Raw genomic sequence first — 22,003 nt, forward strand, 5'->3', positions numbered from 1 at the left:
CCAAGTGGAACCAAGGATACTCGCGCGCAACGCCACTGGCCAAGAAAATCCTTTGTTGCGGTGTAATTTCAAAGACAAAAGAGAGCGTTTTCGTTTAATCTCTCCTTCGCAAAACTAGATGACGTAAATAGGCGGTCGCAGTACCGCCCAGCGACGACATTTGAATGCGGCTCATCGATTGAACCCGAGCATTGCGTGAGAACTCGATTCGAGCTCGTGATAATCAATAGCTGGACAAGCATTCGAGTAGTGGCCCGTGTCCAGTCGCGGCAGTGACGACAATAGCCGAACTAGAGTGTTCTAGAGAGTTGTAGAGGCAAGATTTTGCGCGTAGACGACACCTTGGCGCTGCTGTTCTGAGCCCTAGGAACGCGCCCTCGTCAGCTTCGTCGTCGGCGCTGCTCGGCGTGTGCTATTGCGGTTCGACTGGAGCTTTTCGCGAAGCAGAACACTTGCTAATGTGAAAAATGGTAGGTCTCCCTTTAAACTGATGCCTCTACAGTGTGTGATATCCTTTACTTTCAATATTTGGTTGTTCTTGAGGGCGATTATTTGGTTAATATCGATTCCCCTCCCCTTAACAATACTGACAGATCATTCAGCAACGCTATCACTTGGGCTGCACGCTTAATAGCTGCGAAAGAAACCATAAGGTACTGATATAGCAAGGAAAGCTAGACTAATAAATCTCGCAATTTTTTAGTGGTGAGCGGAACAATAAACTGGTGTATCGTTTTTTGCCATCGTGTTGCTGATGCGGGGACCAGCGTTGCGTAAGGTGCAAGGCCGAGCGCGTTTGGGAACGGCCAAGGTGCCACTGCAACTGGCGAACATATAGCAAATTGTCTCTTGTAGAAGGCAGTCTACGAAGAAAAAATACCTCGATTGGGAGTACATGAAGCATTAAAATACAATATGAACACAAACTTCAACAAACCCTAATATGAAAAGAAAAATATTCTCAACACACCTCTCAAAAGTTGTAATACACCTCATCGACATACGCAGCAAGCCCATGACAGACACCCAGCAACATACTACGCAAAATGACTACAAAATACTCATTATATATTGCGGCACAGAATCCTAACCTCTTCGGTATTGACGATGTGCACATAGTCCCGAGGGATAAGGCGCGGTTCAAAATGTTTCTCGCACACCGCTGATGTCTCGGCGAGGCGTTTATCTTCTCGTTCAAAATTTTGTTCCCACTGTAGTCTGCGCGACTCCTCCTTTGGCGCACGAAAAGCGACGTCTTACGATAGCTGGTGCTACGGCTGCACCGGTTCTCCGGGTAGCCCGACTGGCATCCCAGCGCGAAGCAGTGTGTGTCCGTCTTTTTCCTTGCATTCATGACCGAGACGGTAACGGAACGGTGAAGACTCCCCACCACACCACAAAGAAAAGTGGTACGGTGCTACGTTCGGGAGAAGCTACCGCCTCAGCCTCGCCTTCTTCTTCGCTCATCGCACATCTGCCATCTGCCACCAATTCTCCTAGGGCCCGGAACCCCAGCGCCACTCATGGCCATATACGTCAACCGTCTTCACGCGGCCCATTGTAAGCGGGTGCCGCTCTTGCCACTACAAGCCCTAGAACAATGTAGCAGAACCCACGGGGAGTTGTAGTAGATCGTTTTTCTCCTCCGCTACGGTATCCCTGAAGAAAACGCCGCAGTTGCACATGCGCGCCGCCAGCCTTGTCTGCATAGCTCAAGGTCTTGTGGCGTATTACAGAGCGCTATCCGGTGCTTAGCGGGCTGCGGAAACGCTCTACTACAATTCCCTAATAGGGAATTGTAGTACACCGTTTTTCTCCTACGCTACGGTATCCCCGAAGAAAACGCCGCAGTTGCGCATCCGCGCCCCCAGCCTTGTCTGCATAGTTCAAGGTCGTGTGGCGTATTACGGAGCGCTATCCGGGTGCTTAGCGGGCTGCGGAAACGCTCTACTACAATTCCCTAATAGGGAATTGTAGTAAACCGTTTTCTCCTCCGCTACGGTATCCCCGAAGAAAACGCCGCAGTTGCGCATGCGCGCCCCTAGTCTTGTCTGCATAGTTCAAGGTCGTGTGGCGTATTACGGAGCGCTATCCGGGTGCTTAGCGGGCTGCGGAAACGTCTACTACAGTTCCCTAATAGGGAATTGTAGTAAACCGTTTTCTCCTCCGCTACGGTATCCATGACGAAAACGCTGCAGCTGCGCATGCGCGCCGCCAGCCTTATCTGCATAGTTCAAGGTCTTGTGGCGGATTACAGAGCGCTATCTATTTATTATTTTTATTTATTTGTACATACTGCTGGCCCGTGGGGCCGTGGCAGGGAGGAACAAACACACACACACAAAAAAGAATATGACTCATACCTCCAACAGAGCTACGAACAATAAAGTAATTACAAGTTTAAATACAAAACGCGCCGAGAGCGCAAAATAGAAAACAAGAGCACTAAATGCACGTAAAAAGTGATAATAAATTTAACAATGACAATATACTGACAAAAATTATCACCAATAACTAATAACTGAGGGCACGTGCCGTGTACAAAAACACTATACACACAAAAAAAAAGCAGTACAATATTTAAAGTATCACGTAATATATACATATATTACGTGATACTTCCGGATATATGTACATATCCGGGTGCTTAGCGGGCTGCGGAAACGGTCTACTACAATTCCCCAATACTCATCAGCTGAGGACAGCGCGCTCCTCGCGACGTGCCCGAAAAGTTCGCTCTTCACTCTCTCTCACTATGGTTTGAAGCGGCGCCGGCAGGTGACTCGTCGACCCGTGGGCACGTACAAGACGGCTCGTGCCACCTCATGTAACACACGCGCAGAGCTCCAGCGAGGTCGTCGCACGTGCAGAAAGACCACGGTGTACTGGTGTCATGGCAACGAGATTATGTTTTTTCCGCTCTCACACAGTTTCGCCGTTTGGACGCCGGCGACACTGTCAGCCGCGGGCGCTTTGGCCGCGGAATGATGCAGCCTTTCGGATGCCCGTCGAACGAACACTATCTGATTCCTCGCGCCGCGCGTTCAGCCCCGCCGTGTCATCACCTAAAGAGTGTATCTTACACCGTGGCCGAACCTGGCCGAACCATAACAGTGTCTGGAACTCGGCGCGTGTCCTGTGCTTTGCCAACCCCAGCGCGTGGTTATGATCACCATTGGCGGCATATAATCGGCTCCAGATCACGTGGTCTCTTGTTCTGGCTGCGGGTTGAGGAGTGTACGCTATTCGTTTTTTTATTTGTATTTTGCGAATTTTATTGCGTGTGGTGAGAAACGAACGCGTGTTTCCTAGGTCATTAACGTCAGGGATTCGTTCTAAGCGGTATTTGCGCCAAGTACAAAAATTGTTGCATCGCCCCTTTAAGCTGCCTGTGAGACGTATCGTCGCGGGTACCTTGATGAGGACGCTTTGAGCCGCTTCGAATCCTATCCAATCTCTTCCACTCTGGCCAACCGTGCACTTTGTGCTGTTTTCCAACTGAGGGCTCCAGCGATTCCATTCGGGGCAGATCTGAAATGGGCGAAGGTGCATTCAACCAGCGCTAAGAAATACATCCGAATATATTTTCCAAAATTAAAAAAAGAGAAAAGAAGTGTGTGTAGAAGTTGAGAAACATTATTCAAAAGTCAAACTCCGTCAAATATTGCCTGAAGTTCGAATAATTTACGAACAATTCGAACCTAGAGGTTCAGCACAAATTCACAACATCCCTAGCGAAAAAAAAAAAGAAAAAAAAAGAGACTATTAGCAACAACAAAAACAAACCTTTTTCGTGGTATGGACGTGGAGAAAAAAAGATTAGCCTTGTCTCACTAACGGTACGGTGCAGCTCTCTAAGAGTCTGCCAGCCTCTCTGCCAGCCTCTCTGCTAGCCTCTTTTTCGCCGTTTCATCCCGAGGGTAAAAAAGATCCAACGGAATGACCACCGAAGGAGACAATAGCTCTTTCCACATTGTGCCACGTCTTACTTGCGCCGCTTACGTGGAGAAGCCAGTGGACAGCTTTTAAAGGAAGGACTCTCATTTCTTCTAGATATGCTTGCGCCACTGATTTAGATTCTAATAATACCATCAACCGCATTTTGAAAGAAAACAAAAAAAAAAAAACGGAAGAAAAGGCGGGTGGGCTCTTATACTTAAACGGTGAGACCTCCTGGTCGTCTCGGTAGTTTCAGCAGGATTTCGTCCTGATACACTACTGCAAGCAATCATTCAAAAACGGAGAGAATGAAACGCTCTTGGTTCCAAAAACGTATTCGCATAGCGTACGTTCCCGCGCCCTGCTTCTTCTTTGGAGGGTCAAGAGAGGAGGATTACTGCGATTGCCCTTTTTCGGGCATCTTCTCAGAATGACTTTGGTATTATATTCTACGCAGAAGGCACTTTACGTGCAAGAGACTTACTGGGATAGCCATTTTCGTAAATAGTTTACAGCTTCAGTATAATATCTTTCGCTGGGAAGCACCGTACGTCGGAATCTTAGAGAAGCTGAAAACGACGCAGCGGCCGGTCATGTATACACTCCGTTTCACCTTACACAGTGGACCGCAGAGGACCCCATCAGCCATCGAAGCCAATCAAGGTCCGAGTATCGTCGCGTGACCATCTGGAGGAGCGCAGCAACGCGTGGGGCGCGTTGTCACGTGGTTCGTCCGCCACGCTGGATTGGCTGCGATGGCTCCTAGTGTACGCCGCGCGGTGCATCGTAAGGCGGAACGAAGGAGTTGGCTCATAATCCACGCGGTCGCTCCAATATACTTTGCTGGAAAGCACGAGTTCAGGTGAACAAAAGAAGCTATATAGCTATCCCAGGTAACTGTTTGGGGTCTACTGTCCACCGTAGCGCTATAACTGTCTGCTGCCGTAATCTCAGTTATACGTCCGAGTGTGTTGCAAATTCCCATATGATTCCACCACTTTTGTTTTTCAAGGCTTTGGAGAAGGCAAGCCTCTTACGAAACGTCGACTGTCATTTTGAAGCTATACAGGAGAGTGCAATGAACACGTTAATGGAGAGTGTATTTTGAAGTTGATGTTTACTCTCACTCTTTTTACGTTAAAGAAGAAAGTTTGAAACAGAATTGAACTATGATGTTTAGCAGAGCCCCTCTACTTAAGAGAGTGGCCGTCTATTAGATTTAGTAGATCCACCTTTAGGCTTCCACTAAAGGCCGCGTCTTTTCCGCTGTTCGCCTTCGGGTAAAGTCTGGCGATGCTTTCCAGGGTTTATAATCGCTGGCAATGCGGCAAACATCATACGCTGTATGCGATAAAATCAACTAAACGAGTCAAAGGGGTTTCCTTCGCAGAAATACAGGTTTCTTTGTCTAAACCCTAACAGATTTGTTTACAAAAACCTATGAAAGCTACGATAATGCGGTCTGTGCAGGTGTGTTATACGGCCACGGGGACATAGTATAGAAGGCTAATCGTGACGAAAAGTCGAATATGAACTAAAACTTGTCGATTATCTTTTTAAATATTGAGAATAAAAGTTTGGTTTCAATTAGGAACGTATGGAGCGTCATGGAAAACCACATCTTAAAAAGATTTGGGACTCCTGGAAGGCGCGGTGGTGCACCAAGGTTACCGCTCGTGCACCGGGCGGAACGCTGGAAGCGCGAAAACGCAAAAAAACAAAAGCAAAAAAAAAAAAAAACGAGCTGGCGCGTTTTTGTTTGATTAGCCTCGCGCTTGTTGTGCGTGTCGTAACTTTAGCGCACTACCGCGCTTCCCACATGCCAAAAATCTTTCTAAAACTGACTCAATTAGTGGTTTTCGATAATGCTCAACAGGCTATTGATTAAAATCCTGCCTTTATCTCCAAGAATAAAAAAAAAAAAATAAAGTTGACTAACAATTATAGTTAATTAACAGAGTCATCGTGACGATTATCACCCTGTATTTTGTCATCCTAGCCGTGTAACTCACCTGCAGAGACCGCATTAGTTTAGATTTTCACTTTTTTTTCTAAAAACAAACCTCTAAGACCATAAAAAAAAAACTCTCTTCTATTAGATACGACGGAGCTAGAATCCCTCCCTTTTTTATTTATTCAAAACGTATGAGCGCACTTTTATCTCGCACACACATCAGTAAAGACCACATGATGTAAAATTATGCTGTGAAACCGTCGGCGTAAACCTCTACATACGGCCTGCAAGTTCGCCTGCTACTTGTGTACCTCGTGCGTCCGTTTTCACCCCAAACGCGACACGTGCTTTTGTGTTACCCCGAACTCAAGCGAGAAAGGCGCGCGCTTTGCTGCCTCGTCATCACGCGTTTCCGTATATACGCGTTCTTTGTGTCGCCCTCTGATTGGCATGCCCCTCCTTGCGTTACGATGCGCGAAAGACGCATTTTGGAGCACTTGCTCGCCGTTAAGTCACCGACAGCATACAAAACGCAGGGCGTTGATCCGAGGTCACGAGCACCTCGTTATCCCTCCCGATGAGAATTCGGCCTTAGCCGATAGAAACGCCGACATACGAATCACGAAGCGATAAGCGCTTCGGGGTTATTGTGAAATAGACCATTTGCGATGTCCCACAAGTGCCCCGGCCCGCGCTAAAAGACTCAGCCGTCTTTACTGATCGGTAATTTCAACCCCATTTTTGGTTACACATGTTTTGAGCGTAATTCGGAGTCACCCTGAACAAGCGCCTGATATACCCCAATGACCTGTCATATCGCTTTTAAAATTTCTCCTCAATGTCAGCGTTTTTGATACTGTGCATGCTGTCCACCCTTCAACTTCGATGGGCTGCAGAAATCTCTTATGTTATTATCATGCTGTTATTAAGTTAGAAACGCTAAAAATGCTATAAGCAGCCTGGCGGACTCCGAGCTAGATCCCGGTTTTTGTTGTTGTGAATTATCGGCTTTTTAAGCAATTCCTGCTCAAACAACAATCACGAGAATGATAATATTGTAAGAGATTTTTGCAGCTCAGGCCAGGTTGCGTTTTTTTTTTCTCCAGTGCGTCCCTGGGTTTCCGTGTTTATCGCGGCCCCCGGGGCAGTTTCGTTGGCTGCGACATGGCGTCTTCCACCGTCCCGTCGAAGGCGCAGTGTTTTTCCTTCAGCGTTCCCGCCCACAAGGCGGTCGACGAGATCATGGACGCGTTTCAAGTAGCCGCCGGCACCGGTGGCTTCCAGTATCTTCAACACCACGGTGGTGTGAAGTTTTTGGCGGCTGTCAGCAGCATGGCTGTGGCCAACCGCCTCGTAGCACGTGGCTGCCTCGTGCTTCGTGACGTCGAGGTCCCCCTCGAACCCGTAGGCGGCCACGTCATCCACGTGTCCGTCTATCGTCTTTCCCCGTATGTCTCGGAAGAGGCCCTCGTCCAGGCACTCACACCGTACGGTAAGGTCAAAGCAATTATTTACGCGACCTTCCGTGACCTCCCCGCCGTCCGGACCGGCACCCGAGTGGTGAAAGTGGAGATGGTTAAACCCATCCCGAACTTTATTACCGTGCACGGGCATCGTGTGATGGTGGACTATCGAGGCCTTCGTCGTGTGTGCCGCAGGTGCGGGCAAGAAGGACACATCGGTCCAGCCTGCCAGACCCCTCGGTGCGACCGGTGCGGCGTGTTCGGTCATCCCCCCGCTGGCTGCACGGCGCCCTGCCTTCGCTGTGGCCATGCGCACGCCACGACCGACTGCACGCAGCGCAAGACTTACGCCGAGGCCACGGTTCAGCCCCGCGACCCTCCGCCCCCTCCCCCGGAGCCCTCACCCGTTCCTGGTGCCTCTCGTCCGCCAAACCAACCTGAAGACGACACCTTTGGCCCCCCAGTCCTACGGCTGGATCACCCCCCGCCGGTCGACCACCCAGCCCCCTCGTCCCAGGAGGCTCCCGCGACCCCAGTCTGCAAGGCTCCCTTACCCACGGCCGGTGCGCAGGTTGCTCCCGGTGTCGATGACAACTGTCTGAGCTCGGATTCCGACCGCCTCGTCATCGCAGACCAAGCCGACGTCACCCCCGGTCAAGGACACCCGGCCCCTGCGCCCACCCTTGCGACGTCGTCGCCCACGTGCGAGTCGTCCACCAACCCGTCGTCCGCTGAGGACGTCGACATGCCCTCTGCTCGTCCCGACGCCAAGCGTGGCCTCCCGACGACAAGCAGCGGCTCAGACGCCACCCACGCTTTGACTGTCCCTAAGATGCATCGTAGACTGCTTCCAGACGATCCGGACACCCCCGACCATCTGCGAAGCCCTGAACTCCACATGGAGGACTCCGACAGCTCCGACCCGCTGGTATTTTAACATGTCCGATGGTACTCCGCTTTTCCTACCCTTTAATACTGGGACTACACGTTCTGACTCTCAATGTGCAAGGTTTTCGTTGCCCCCACTAAGCAGCGCGAAGTTATTCATTTTGCCCAGTCCCAGCATTGTGACTTGCTTTTTTTGCAGGAGACCAATTTCTTTTCCGCGCAACATGTGATAGAGTTTAAAGCCCGGTTTTCGATCCCTTGCTATTTTTCTCTTGCCTCGTCACGCTCCTGTGGCGTGGGCGTTTTAATCTTTCGCAGCTCTCTTAAAGGGGTATCCACACGAAGGAGAACTCCGCGGACGGATGTCGTGACGTCAACAACCCGGGAAACTCCGTCCCCGGCTCCGCCGCGTGCACCTGCGGAGCTCTCATGCTAAGAGTACGAAGCCTCCGTGCCTCCGCCACGGAGGAGAACGAGAGAACGGCGCCGCGAGGCGTCAAAAAGAGATGACGTATGTCTCACGTGACGCGCGCTCCGCGGAGGAAAGGAGCGGATTTCTCCTTCGTATGGGTACCCCATTAAAGGGGTATCCACACGAAGGAGAACTCCGCGGACGGATGTCGTGACGTCAACATCCCGGGAAACTCCGTCCCCGGCTCCGCCGCGTGCACTTGCGGAGCTTTCGTGCTGTCAGCACAAAGCCTCCGCGCCTCCGCCACGGAGGAGAACGCGCCGCGAGGCGTCAAAAAGGGATGACGTATGTCTCACGTGATGCGCGATCCGCGGAGGAAAGGAGCGGATTTCTCCTTCGTATGGGTACCCCATTAAAGGGGTATCCACACGAAGGAGAACTCCGCGGACGGATGTCGTGACGTCAACATCCCGGGAAACTCCGTCCCCGGCTCCGCCGCGTGCACTTGCGGAGCTTTCGTGCTGTCAGCACAAAGCCTCCGCGCCTCCGCCACGGAGGAGAACGCGCCGCGAGGCGTCAAAAAGGGATGACGTATGTCTCACGTGATGCGCGATCCGCGGAGGAAAGGAGCGGATTTCTCCTTCGTGTGGGTACCCCATTAAAGGGGTATCCACACGAAGGAGAACTCCGCGGACGGATGTCGTGACGTCAACATCCCGGGAAACTCCGTCCCCGGCTCCGCCGCGTGCACTTGCGGAGCTTTCGTGCTGTCAGCACAAAGCCTCCGCGCCTCCGCCACGGAGGAGAACGCGCCGCGAGGCGTCAAAAAGGGATGACGTATGTCTCACGTGATGCGCGATCCGCGGAGGAAAGGAGCGGATTTCTCCTTCGTATGGGTACCCCATTAAAGGGGTATCCACACGAAGGAGAACTCCGCGGACGGATGTCGTGACGTCAACATCCCGGGAAACTCCGTCCCCGGCTCCGCCGCGTGCACTTGCGGAGCTTTCGTGCTGTCAGCACAAAGCCTCCGCGCCTCCGCCACGGAGGAGAACGCGCCGCGAGGCGTCAAAAAGGGATGACGTATGTCTCACGTGATGCGCGATCCGCGGAAGAACTTGGCGGATTTCTCCTTCGTGTGGATCCCCCTTAAGGGGTATCCACACGAAGGAGAACTCCGCGGACGGATGTCGTGACGTCAACAACCCGGGAAACTCCGTCCCCGGCTCCGCCGCGTGCACTTGCGGAGCTTTCGTGCTGTGAGGACAAAGCCTCCGCGCCTCCGCCACGGAGGAGAACGCGCCGCGAGGCGTCAAAAAGGGATGTCGTATGTGTCACGTGATGCGCGATCCGCGGAGGAAAGGGGCGGATTTCTCCTTTGTGTGGATACCCCTTTAGCGGGGCGCTTTATCCGTCTGCGACCCAGACGGTCGCGTACTGGTTTATCAATTTTTTGTTGGTAACGCCAAATTCCGTGCGATAAGCGTTTATGCACCCACGCGTCCTTCGGCGTCTCACCCCTTTTTCAAGAGCCTTTTGCAGTATATGCCCCGGACGGGTTTTTCTTGCTTTGTGGCGATTTCAATTGCGTTCTTGATTCTAACCGCGATGTTCGCGGCCCTGGCCGTGGGCGTGGCATCTGGAACGCTCGTGAGTTGGCCCGGCTGCTCGGAATCTACAACCTCCGCGACGCTTGGCTCGAACTTCACGGCGCTTTGTACGTACCCACGTGGTCGCGCGGCTCCTCGTCCAGCCGCCTCGATCGGGTGTCTCCCTCCCGGTCTCGTGCCGCGCCCCCTTCGTTGCGCTGTTTTCTTTTCCCGCCGCTGCCGCATACGTTTCCGACCACCGCCCAGTGTCTATCGTTTTTGACCTCTCGAGCTTTCTGCATCCTCGCGGTGACACCTGGCGCTTAGACAGCACGCTGTGACGCTATTGCGAGACGAGCAGGCCCTTTCCAGCGTGCGCCAGTCGATTCGCATGTTGCTGTCGGTTGCTCCGCTGTCTCCCGCCCGCTGGGAGGTCATCAAGTCCGACTGCTGGTTTTACGCGACGACAGGGGGGGAAGTTGCTTCGACGCCGCGTTACTGAGGCCCTTAATGAAACGATCCGCCGCATCCGTATCGTGCAGCGTGGTGGCACGCGCACCTACTTGATGTCGGAGTACTTGGCGCTTCTTTGCGACCGCTACCAGCGTCTGCTTCACTCGTCGTTTCGACTCACCGTCGCGCAGCAACTGCGGGGTCAGCTCGTGGACGACCCCGAAGTGCTTCAGTGCCTTCGCGCCTCTCGTACCGGGAGAGATGAACCCTCGTACGTTCCGAATGTCCGCCTCGCAAGTGGCGGCCTTTCGGCCGACTCCCGCGACATTAGTGCAGTGTTCTACGAGTTCTTCTCGTCCCTTTTTCGTACGGACCCTGCGGTGTCCGCTTTGAAGCTTGCCGAGCGAGTTCGCCTATTTTGTGGTGACCTCCCGGCTAGCCCTGGCTTTGAGGGTCCTTCTCTTGTACGCCCCACCACTCGTGACGAACTTTTTGACCTTCTCAGTGCGATGAAGGTCGGGTCTGCCCCCGGGCCCGACGGTTTGCCTGCCGAATTTTACGTGGCCTTTTGGGACGTCCTCGCGGACCCTCTAGTCGACCTTGTCAACCATTTCTTGGAGACTGGGGAGGTCCCTCCTTCCTTCCGACACGGTCGGGTCGTCCTTCTTCCCAAAGATGGTTCCCCGTCGGATCCCGCGGCATGGCGGCCTATCACACTCCTTAACGTTGACTACAAACTTGTGGTGTCCCTGTTTGTTTCACGTCTCGGACCGCTCTTGCCCTACGTGGTGAGCCCGGCCCAGACGAGTTCTGTGCCCGGGAGGAACATCTTCTCCTCCCTTTCTCTTACCCGCGACCTATTTACGTACGCGCACTTCACCAACTTGTCAGGAGCCTTCGTCTCATTAGACCAGGAGAAGGCTTTCGACCGCGTCGAGCACCAGTTCTTGTTCGAGGTCTTGGGCGCCTTCGGCCTTCCTGAGAGGTTCGTCGCCCTCCTACGGTCACTGTACGGTGGCTTGACGAGCCGTCTCCTTGTCAATGGATGACTCCTTGCTCCATTTCCCGTCACTCGGGGAGTACGGCAGTGTTGTCCTTTATCCCCCTTGCTCAATGTTTTGAGCCTCGATTTTCTCTTAAGACGTTTGGCGTCCTGCTCGGACATACGAGGCGGTCTAGACTGCGTTACCGTCAGTGCCTATGCTGACGACATCGGTTTGTTCATTCGGGACTCGGAGAGCCTTGAAGCTGCTATGCGACTCTTTTCTGAGTATGGCGTCCTGTCGGGCGCACAGTTAAACCGCTCCAAGTGCAAGGCACTTCTGCTCCGTGGCGCATCCCCTCCAACCTTGCCGGCGGATATTCAGGTCGTCAGCGAGCTCCGCATTCTTGGCTTATTCTTCGACTGTCGTGGCGTGGCGTCCTGTACCTGGGAGGTTGCATTCACTAACCTCAAACGGCAGGTCTCTGCTGCCGAAGCGTTCCCGTTGTCTCTTCGAGACCGCGCTTACCTTGTTAAGGCCGTTTTCTGCGGCCCTCTCTTTTTCGCCGCTCACGTCGCCATCCCTCCCCCCCGGCTCATTCACCGCGTCACTTCTTGTCTCTTTCGCTTTTATTGGAACGGGGGCTCCGAGCATGTCACCCGGGTGGTACTTCGTCTCCCCACGTCCCTCGGCGGCAGAGGCATGCCGTGTGTCGATACCATGACCCGTTTGCTGGCCCTTCGTACCGTCTTGGGGGTAGTGGAGAACACGGAGCACCCTGCGCGTTCTCTTACCCTCTATTTCCTGGGACCTTCGCGCCGTGCGCTCGTTCCTCGCGCTTTGGGTAACCTCTACCCTGGCGCCGAGTCCACTCCGCCGTTCTACCAGGCGGTGGTGAGCCTCCATAACGAACTGCTGCGCGCGTTCCCGAACCTTGTGGTGCGGGCCGTAGCCCCTGCCCGTGTTGCTGAAGAACTTTGCGTTCAGCGCGTCACTCCCGAAGAGCGCCGAAAGGCGACCGCCTTCCCCTGGTCTTCATTGGTGTCCCGCCGTCTGTCTGGGTCTGTAGACGATTTTGAATGGCGTCGAGGGTGGGAAATCCTGCCTACGAAGCAACGTCTCCACCGCTGGGCCTTAGTCCCGGACCCCCGTTGTCCCAACTGCGGACAACTAGAGACTGTTTCGCATGTCTTCCAAGAATGTCCGGTAGCGCAAACATTTTAGCGCCTCGTTCACCACGGGTTTCGACCCTTGGGAGTTCGCCACTTTGCTCTCGGTGGCCGGTGCCCACGGAGTGGCCTGGCTTTGCTTCTCCTGGCCTTCGGACACTTCGTTCTCTGGAGGAATCGCTGTACCTCGGTGGGCCAACAGCGGCTCACCAGTGCCATGTGGCCTCTCCTGTCCCAGCTCCGTGGAGCCTTGCTCCGCCACCTCGCCTCTGAACTTTTCTGGTTAGGCGAGCGTGAGTTACTGCCCAGGTGGTCCTGCCGCTACGTTACTTTAGTCCACGGCCACATTTCCTTAGCATTTGCTCCCCTAGCCCAGGTGTGAGTGGAGTACGCGCCCTCGCGAGGACGGTTTTATTTTGACCGCATTTTTTTCCATTGTCCGGTGTAATAACGGTGGTTTTGTTGTAAATCCCTTGCGTCGCGTCGCGTTATTCTGAGACGGCCTAGTCCGCCCGTCCTTGCGCCCTGTTTTGCCCTGTCATTGTACCTTTCGTGACTTTGTGCCAAACGTTAATAAAATATTTCCTAAAAGCTGAAGGAGCACCGTTCCCCATGATTCCTTAAGTGCGGGCCGGGACGCTTGGTAATACTGCAAATGATCTATTCGTGAAATAAGGATTTCGTGATATTAGGAAGGTCCTACCGCGTTATTGTAGATGAGGATGAAAAGAACAACAAACGACGTGGCTGTCTTGATGGTTGCTTCCAAACCTCTTTTGTCCTCGAGCACCTCGAGTCGCGTGCGTGCGCCGCGCCTCGAGCCATCTCTTTTATTTTTGTAAGAAAGATGAATGGTGTGGGTGCTTCACACCCTACACGCGAACACTCTAGGCCATGCCCATGCCTTTGTTGAGCTGTCAGCGAAACGTCGTCATTTCGGTAAAAAGATGTTAGTGATCACGACCAACTCTCGGAGAGTTGATGTCTAAAAGCCGCTGTTTCTCGTTCTCAAGTTTTACCCGCTTTTGCATTTTTTGTTTGTTGTGAACTGTATATGCTACGTCTGTTTTTTTAGCTAAAATATGTTGTGCTATATGAGCAACACCGGAAACGAAATGTCTGGCCGCCATATAGACCCCTTTCCGAAGTTCAGTGCCATCTGGGTGCTATGTTCAACAAATGTTTCGTTTCTCCTAAAAAGAAACGGAAGTGACAAAAGTGACGATATCCCGTCTGATTGGTTAGAGGCTCAAATGACGAAAGTTCCCTCTTTCGTCATTTGAGCCTCTAACCAATCAGACGCGATATCGTCACTTCCGTCACTTCCATTTCTTTTTAGGAGAAACGAAACATTTGTTGAACATAGCCGCCCTGTATCTCAAATGGAAGTTGAACTTTTGCCGTGCTAAGGACGGCAGTGAACCTCCAGTCTGTAGTATTTTATCGGGCACTGTCACATTCGGAAGTCACCGGCAAACGAGAATGCGCTCTTCACTGCACAGTCCTTTCTCGATCACTTTCAGCGTTGATGGCCTCAAAGATGACCCCAGTCAGAACGATGCGCCAACACACGCGGACGCATCGATAAAGTTCTCTACATCTAAGGGCTTTGAAGTCGATTGTGTGCTACTCGCAGATTGACCAGGCCCGTGTTAGAAATGAACACTTCCGCAGCTACTGCATTCAATTCCTGCCTAGCATCGTGCCGTCTCGAACGTAAATGCCTCGAATCATCAGCTATAGGGTTATTTTCAACTTCTTTCTTCGCAGTAAACAGAAGGCCGCCTTTAGCGCGACACACATGCCATTTTTCGGATGATGATAGGGATTAGCGAATTTCTTATTAATTTTATTAATATCCTTATTATTATTAAGCTTATTATCATCCTAACCAACTTCAGCTTGTTTAGGATGATAATAAGAGAATGCCGGGTTTAAGACGTGTGGCTTCACCTCGTATAAGGAAATGGGGTCCCCGCTGTTGGTAACGTTGGCTCCAACGTTGCTGACGGTTTGGTTGTCCAACTCGTACTTCAGCCCCCTCGTGGAAACGGTGGGGATTAGCGACTTATGAATGCTAGCGTCGTTCTTGGTGACTTCGTGGAGGACCCAGAGCTGCACGAGAAATAGTAGTGGCGTCAATCAATGACCGAACACGATAATAAACCTGAACTTCCAGGAACGATCTTCCACCATAAAGACGAAATTAAGGAAAGAATGAGCGGGTTGGTAGGGGTAATTAAGCTTAAGGAAGAAAACGAGATGGGACGGACAAAAACAAACTTGTGTTTGTCCGTCCCTTCTCGTTTTCTTACTCAAGTTTAAGACGAAATTGTTTCTTTTATCGGTGATAATACTTGGGCTTGTTGAGGTATTTGCGTCTGTTTGTAGCAAGGTGTACGATGTATACTATTTCTTTTCTAAGCTTATGAGGTTTGCTAAAATAAAAAGCCGTAAAAGCAGCGCTAACGCGTTTGTGCAGATACGGCCAGGGGGACATACTATAGGGGGCTAATAATATCGAGTAGTTGGCTAATTAAATAAAATATGTTAACACTTTTATTATTAAAAATAAATATGATTTAAATCAGAAACTTGCTGAGCGTAAAAAAAACGACTAAATCAGTCCATATTAAAAAAAAAGAAAAAAATTGGAACACGTATCTAGCACGTTGGAGCGCTAAAGTTACCACTCGTGTAGCAGGAGCATTGCTACCCAGTGCGATAACGCGTCCGCGCGGTTTTCCCGTCTCGTATCATCCGTGTCTTGCCATCCTGGGCTTGTACCTGTTGCGCAAGTGGTACCTTTAGAGCGTACTGCGCTTCATACACGCTCAAAATCTTTCTGAAAATTACGGATTTTGTGGTTTTCGATGACGCTCAGCAAGTGTCTATTTGGAAGCATATGTCTATTTTCACTAATTAAAAAGTGATTGAATAAAGTTTAGTTATTTATTCGATTAATTGTGACGATTAACCGACATCACAAAGTCCCCTTGGCCGTATAAGTCACATAGATCTTTCACGGATTTTTTAAACAAATCTGTTAAACTTAAAAAAAAAAAAGAAACCCTGTATTTTACGTAACGGGCTAAAACTGAGCTAACATTTTCTGCTGTTGCTCTGCTCTGAGTTAGCTGCCGCGTTTTAATTGTTCCCTCTCCCGCGCTCTCCATATACTTCGTCTCACAGTCGAACAAGCTTTAAGACAGTCGTATTTACATTGCTACCGAGGTACAGTCCCCTGCAATACGAAAGATACACTGGGAGAGCGTGGCTGAGGAGGTGGCTGGCGGGGGCGCTCCGAGCGCCCCGGGCCATGTCCTCGCTTTTCTCCTTCGCGTCTATTCCGTTGGGTGGCGTTGCCTCCTCTGGAGGCAACGCCGCCCAACGGAATAGACGCGAAGGAGAAGGAGGACGCGAAGGGTTTTATAGACTCACTTTTTTTGCAGTGCGGAGTGAATATAGATTTCACATTTAAATATTCTTAGCTTAAATGGTAAAACAAAATGGCTAGGTGGCGTGAGCTACTGCCCGTTTGAAAGGGCTCAGCCGGATTCATCCATCCATCCATCCATCCATCCAGCCTAGATTAAGGAGAGGGAGCAACTCAAACCATCGAGGGCGTTTGCGATTCAATGGCGGACGCCTCCCGCACAGATTGGTGGCAATGGACCTTTTCCATATACCGACGGCACCAGGCGGTGGCTGCGCGAACTAAAAAATCGAGGAAGTGACCTGCGCTACCAATCAATAATGGGAGCTACGTTACCAGTTGCTTCGCTCTCTGAGCAGCGTCGCGTGCCCAATGCAACGAGGTAGGCCTAGCGCGACTTTAAAGAAGGAAATCCGTAGCGTCCACCCAAACGTCGTGTTTTTCTTTCCGTCCACTTTCTTTTTTTGTGTAACACAATTATATATATGCTGCAATTACGTGTTCTACTCGTCGATTGACAGCCTCATTCCGAATTTTCTCGATTTTTTCGTGCCGACTTCCACCGCTTGGCATCGGGCGCTCGCGCGTGCGCAGAACGCTTCTCGGAAAAGGTCCATTGTGCATGCGTTACGTTGTCGCGTGGCGAGGAAGAGATGGGGTAGAAAGGCAGAGACGCTTGCAGACGTTCAGCGCTTTCGTCACCTCCTCGCGGCTCGTATTACAAGCGCGGCCCATTGACCACGTGACCGCGATCGATCAGTCGGAACGACTGATCGATCGCGGTCACATGGTCGGAACGCAGTCGGATCGCGGTCGGAACGACTGAAAATTTTAGTATATCGTTCCGATAACTCCGATAACGATACCCGATGCTCCGCCGCAGCATTTGCGCACGCATCATATCATTAACGGGTATCGTTATCGAGGGGTAACGGAGGTATCGAAACGATCTGCTAAAACTCTCGAATATCTGCGGCGCACCACTGTACCAAGGATTCGATGGTTGACGTCTTACTCGCAGTAGAAGCAGATTTGTGCCCGTTACTTGAAACATGTAATGGATTACGATAGCCACAAATATGACGGATTACCGTTACAAATTGCTTCCACTGAAGAGTAAAGGATTACTTTACTCGTTACGTTACTAATAACTTTCACGTTACTCTTCCCGCACGTAAAGCAATAACATTTTTTTAATGTTTTCAAAAATGTCCCGCAACACTACTTCCCATTTCTCATACGCCCCCATTATGGTAGTCCTAAAAATAAAACATTCTATTTAAGAGAAAGAATGTAGGTGCATGGGCACTCCGTTTACCTGTAAGCTGACAAGGCAGCGAAAGCTGCAACCACACTCGCCATCCGGCCAGCTTACAGCCACCGGAAGCGATCTCTGGAATTCTGCAGACAAAGCTGATTGTGCGCACGTTCAGTAGCAGCGTCTACCCTCGCTAGGAAATCAAGAAGACAACGCCTACTCGGCAGCGTCTTCTTGATTCTTGTTTTCCGCACTGCGTGTGTCTCGCACGTTTCTCTAGTGTTTCTAGTGACCGGTCATTCGAAGATCGTGTTTTACTTTTGGTTATTCTCCTCTTCACAATGTTTTCTATTTTGTTGAACTTGCTATCTTCATGCTTCTAAATTGCCCGCTCACGCTGCTCCAGTTTCTGCTATGTTAATATTTTTTTTTAAAAGTAACGAGTAATTAAAGTAATCCGTCACCAATATTTTGAAACGAAAGTACATTACAAATTCCTGTCGCAAAAAGTAACGTGGCAATTAGGAAATTACTTACAAAAAAAATAAAGCATTACTTTCCACGTCTGAGTGGAAGCAACCGACGCGGCTGTATGAATAAATGTGTAGTAACCAGGCGTGATTAATCTGCGCAGGAGGCGAAAAAGGACGGCATGAGCAGACTTTTGCAAATTGCCTGCTTTTGTATCGTCGGAGCTTTTCTATTCTGAAAAGGGATTGCTAAATCGTTCCCGCCCCGCTCTTACCCAACTTTTTTCTTGGAAACCGAAGATGTCCTTCTCGAGTGTGCACGGAGGGTACGCCTTCGCTGTGCCGGGGGCCCGGAATTCGTGGGTGTGTACCACAAGAGCTCGGCTGCGGCTGCGCGCGGGTTAAGACTCACGACGGCGATAAAGGAAACGACCAGCACGTTCACTCCATAGTAAAAAAACAGAAACAGTACGTTTTCCTACATTGTTGCACGCACATAAGTTGTTTTTGTATAGATGGTAAGGTTTAAACTGCGTAAAAAAGAAAAGAAAAGCACGGACCGACAGGAAGGATCAAGCAACACAGGACAAAGGATGACTTGCAAGGTTCATGCTTGAATAAAATAAATAGAAGACCGGAGCTATAGAAACACAATGTAACTCACATGCGTCACTTCCTCGCCCAATCGCATGAGTGGACGTCCCCCATCGTGGAACGTAAAAATTAAATAACGTTTTTAGATGAGGTCACTGACATCTGGCTAATGCAACAAAAGTCGCTTTTTTCAGGTTTTCATTTCTTTCTTTGCGACATAAAACACGGTAGGAAATCGGCTGGTAACGGAATAATATCACGAGTGCTCAGAATAATATTTTCTAAAAGTTTTGAGTAAACATTTAAAAGTATGGCAAAGCTGGACGTGCTGAACTTTTAGCTCCACGGACATATATTAAAATAAGAAACAGCGCGAAAGAAGTCGTCCAAGTAGAATGAGAATGAAAGGCTGCCCTTATTTGAATGCGCCGAGTAACTGGAGGACAGAAGGCGACGAGAATGCGCGGGTTCGTCAGAACGCCAAGCTAATCGAACCTTTAGACTTACCCTCTAATCGAATGATTAGTGGGTAGATCTAAAGCTTTGTTTCCGATGCACTCGTCGAACGGGTTCGAATGCGAAAAGCAAACGCCGGACGCCGGTGTTCCCCGTGTTAACGCGTTCGACGAGTGCTGTGATGACAAAGGCTGCTAGCTTTAGGTCTACCCACTAATCGCTCCAATCAGAGCTCGGCCTTCTGGCGTCCCGTTTCGTGTCCTCCTCTCCCTCAGCTTCTCGGTGCCTATGTGTAACCAACCAGCCCAACCGTTCATTTTGGTTTTACTAACACACAGATAGGGTTCCGTGTTTTATTTATTTATTTACACGAATACCTGCAGCGCCGTTAGGCATTACGGAGGGGGTACGGGAAACATTATGCAATAACGATAGATATTCATAAAATAGATAAACGGAACAACAATAAAACACATTATTAACCGCGGATACAGATTTGCAGTTTATCGTAAAAGAGATCATTATCAGTAATAGGCACAATTTCTTGCCTAAGTGTATTCCACTCTCGAACGGTTTGAACAAAAAATGAAAATGAAAAACAGTCAGTATTGTAACGAAATTCCTCGGCTTTTTTAGAAGGATCCCGTCTTGCAGATGCATAGTGTGGTTCAAAAATGTAAAGACTTCTTTCAATACCAGTCCGTCCGTAATATATGCTGTGAAATAATTTCAATCTCAAGCACTTTCTTCGCTCTTCAAGTGAATCCCAACCTAATCTGTTTTTCATTTTTGTACAACTTGTATAAGGGCTGTAATCACCTGTAACGAACCGTAATGCCTGGTTTTGAACGCGTTCCAACTTTTGTTCAAGGTACCTTTGTGGTGGGTCTCAGATGACACAAGCATACTCTAAAATTGGTCGAATGAAAGAAAAATATAATGTTTGTTTCACACTGCGAGACGTATTTTTAAACTTCCTGCGAATAAAATACAACATTTTACTAGCTTTAGCAACAGTGTTATCCACGTGATCATTCCACTTCAGACTGGACGACAAATGAACTCCCAGGTACTTATAATGTTCTACGCGCGCGGTCAAGTATCACATTTTTCAGTTTGTATTCGGTCGGATGAGATGTACTGCGAGAAAAACACATGTGTTTGCACTTGGAGATATTTAAGCTGAATAAAATCAAAAAAAAAAAAAAAAACCCAACTGTCGCCGGTAAAGTTTCAGTAAATTCAAATTTATTCGAAAAAAACTCAGAATTTCAGGACCCCAACGAGAAAATAAAAGGCACTATAGACGGTGTTTTACAAATAAACTCCATAAGAGCACATGCACGGTCGCTAGTCCTGAGGAGATCGTGACTTCAGTTTTCTTTCAAATCACAAACAACTGACAAAAGATTTTTGCCTTTCAGCTCGTCAAGGTTCCTCCAGGATAACGTGTCATAGCATTCGAGCTCTATTTATTTTATTTTAGAAATTTTAATAAACTGGTTACGCTTCGAATTTCAGAAAATTGGGAAGCTATCAGAAATATACTCGGGTAAACCTAATACTTTTAGCGAAAACTAAGCATTGAAGAACCTCCCCCGAATTTCACGATAAATAGCTAAAAAAACAAAGAATTTTACACAAAAGTTGCATCCGTGCTTTAGATTGGTTCTCTCATATAAGCATACTTCTTTCAGAACTGATTTATACAAATAAGGGAGTTAATGTAGTTTTTAGGACGGACTTCCGTTTAGACAGGCTTACTCCGTTTTCCTTCAGACGTGAGCGATGTTGCGGGAAAAAACACAGAGATCCCTCAGTCTCCTGTGTCACAGAGGTAGTCTACAAGATCCCCTTTGACTGTGGATTGTGTTATGTTGGTCAGACGGGCCGTTGTTTGAATGACCGACTTGGGGAGCATAAAAGGTGTGTAAAAAATTTGGCGCAGAATTCTGAATTGGTTAATCATGTTAGTTCTTGTAATTTTTGTTCCCCTCTTTGGGAAAAGACTTCTGTGTTGTGTAACGAAAAAGAATTGTTTAGAAGGCTAATTAAGGAGACTTTATGCATTCGCGAGCGGGGGAATTGTGTCAGCCAGCCGTCCTTGGTGATCACTGATCGAATGAAAGAGTTTTTGCTTGTTTGAAGGGAGCTTTGTAAACCTTGAAAAAGGCGGGGGGGGGGGGGGGGGGGACCGGGAAGCGTTTGCTTCGAGTAAGAAATTTGGGGGTTAGGCTTTAGCGGTTTGGAGGTCACCATGTGTGGTGACCGTGGGGTTGTTGTTGTTCGAGTGGTCGGCGCCCTTTCCGGGGTTTGTTGGAGCCGGGGAGTGGCTTAGGCCGTCTGGGGTGATCGCGGTGGCCGTCTTGTTTTTGCTTTTGAGTTTTTGTTGCCCTTTCTCTTTTCCTTTTGTGTAAAAGTCTATTTATTGGTATGCTTCTATCAATAAAACTTCAGCTGCGTTTGAGATTTTGTTGTGTTCGTCCGTTTTTTTACCGTTCCCCATCTCAGGGTTTACAAGATGACGAGTAAACATAATTTTTAATTTATTTCTAGACTGTCCACTGATTAGCATGGTACGAAAACTATTCCTTAGAATAATGTTTAAAAGCACAACTTTGGAGTAAATACAAAGTGGGGAGGGGCGAGGCTTTCGAGAGGGGGGGGGGGGGGAGGACTGTTGCTAGGGGAATTTAGATCGTGAGCAGTCACCCGGTAGCAGATGTCAAAGCCGCGAGTAATCGTACGCCAGTCACGCGACTCTAGAGGCCCACGTGACGATCTGCTTAGCGAGTACTGATTGCAAAATATGTGAGGAAGGCTCGAATTTTAGAGCGCAGCTCTTAGGGGCCCGTTTCCGGCTTGAGCGGCGTCGCCGTCGCCGTCGGCGTCGCCGTCGGCGTAACCGCGCGGTGCATCATGGGAAATGTCCCATAATG

The 22,003-nt window shown here is 49.8% G+C and overlaps 1 protein-coding gene across 1 annotated transcript in view; it reads right to left on the minus strand.

Annotated features, from left to right (window-relative positions):
- Positions 1 to 22,003, minus strand: part of LOC121835998 — a 42,163-nt gene that overhangs the window by 18,162 nt on the left and 1,998 nt on the right. The window contains exons 4-6 of the mRNA XM_042290598.1: positions 18,290 to 18,404; positions 14,804 to 14,965; positions 3,415 to 3,531 (exon numbers count right to left, since the gene is read on the minus strand). Of these exons, the coding sequence (XP_042146532.1) occupies positions 3,415 to 3,531; positions 14,804 to 14,965; positions 18,290 to 18,404 (394 nt within the window). The remainder of the gene's footprint in view (positions 1 to 3,414; positions 3,532 to 14,803; positions 14,966 to 18,289; positions 18,405 to 22,003) is intronic.

The sequence above is a fragment of the Ixodes scapularis genome, unplaced genomic scaffold, assembly GCF_016920785.2.
Source record: "Ixodes scapularis isolate PalLabHiFi unplaced genomic scaffold, ASM1692078v2 PGA_scaffold1__304_contigs__length_218370807, whole genome shotgun sequence".
NCBI classification, from domain to species: domain Eukaryota; kingdom Metazoa; phylum Arthropoda; class Arachnida; order Ixodida; family Ixodidae; genus Ixodes; species Ixodes scapularis.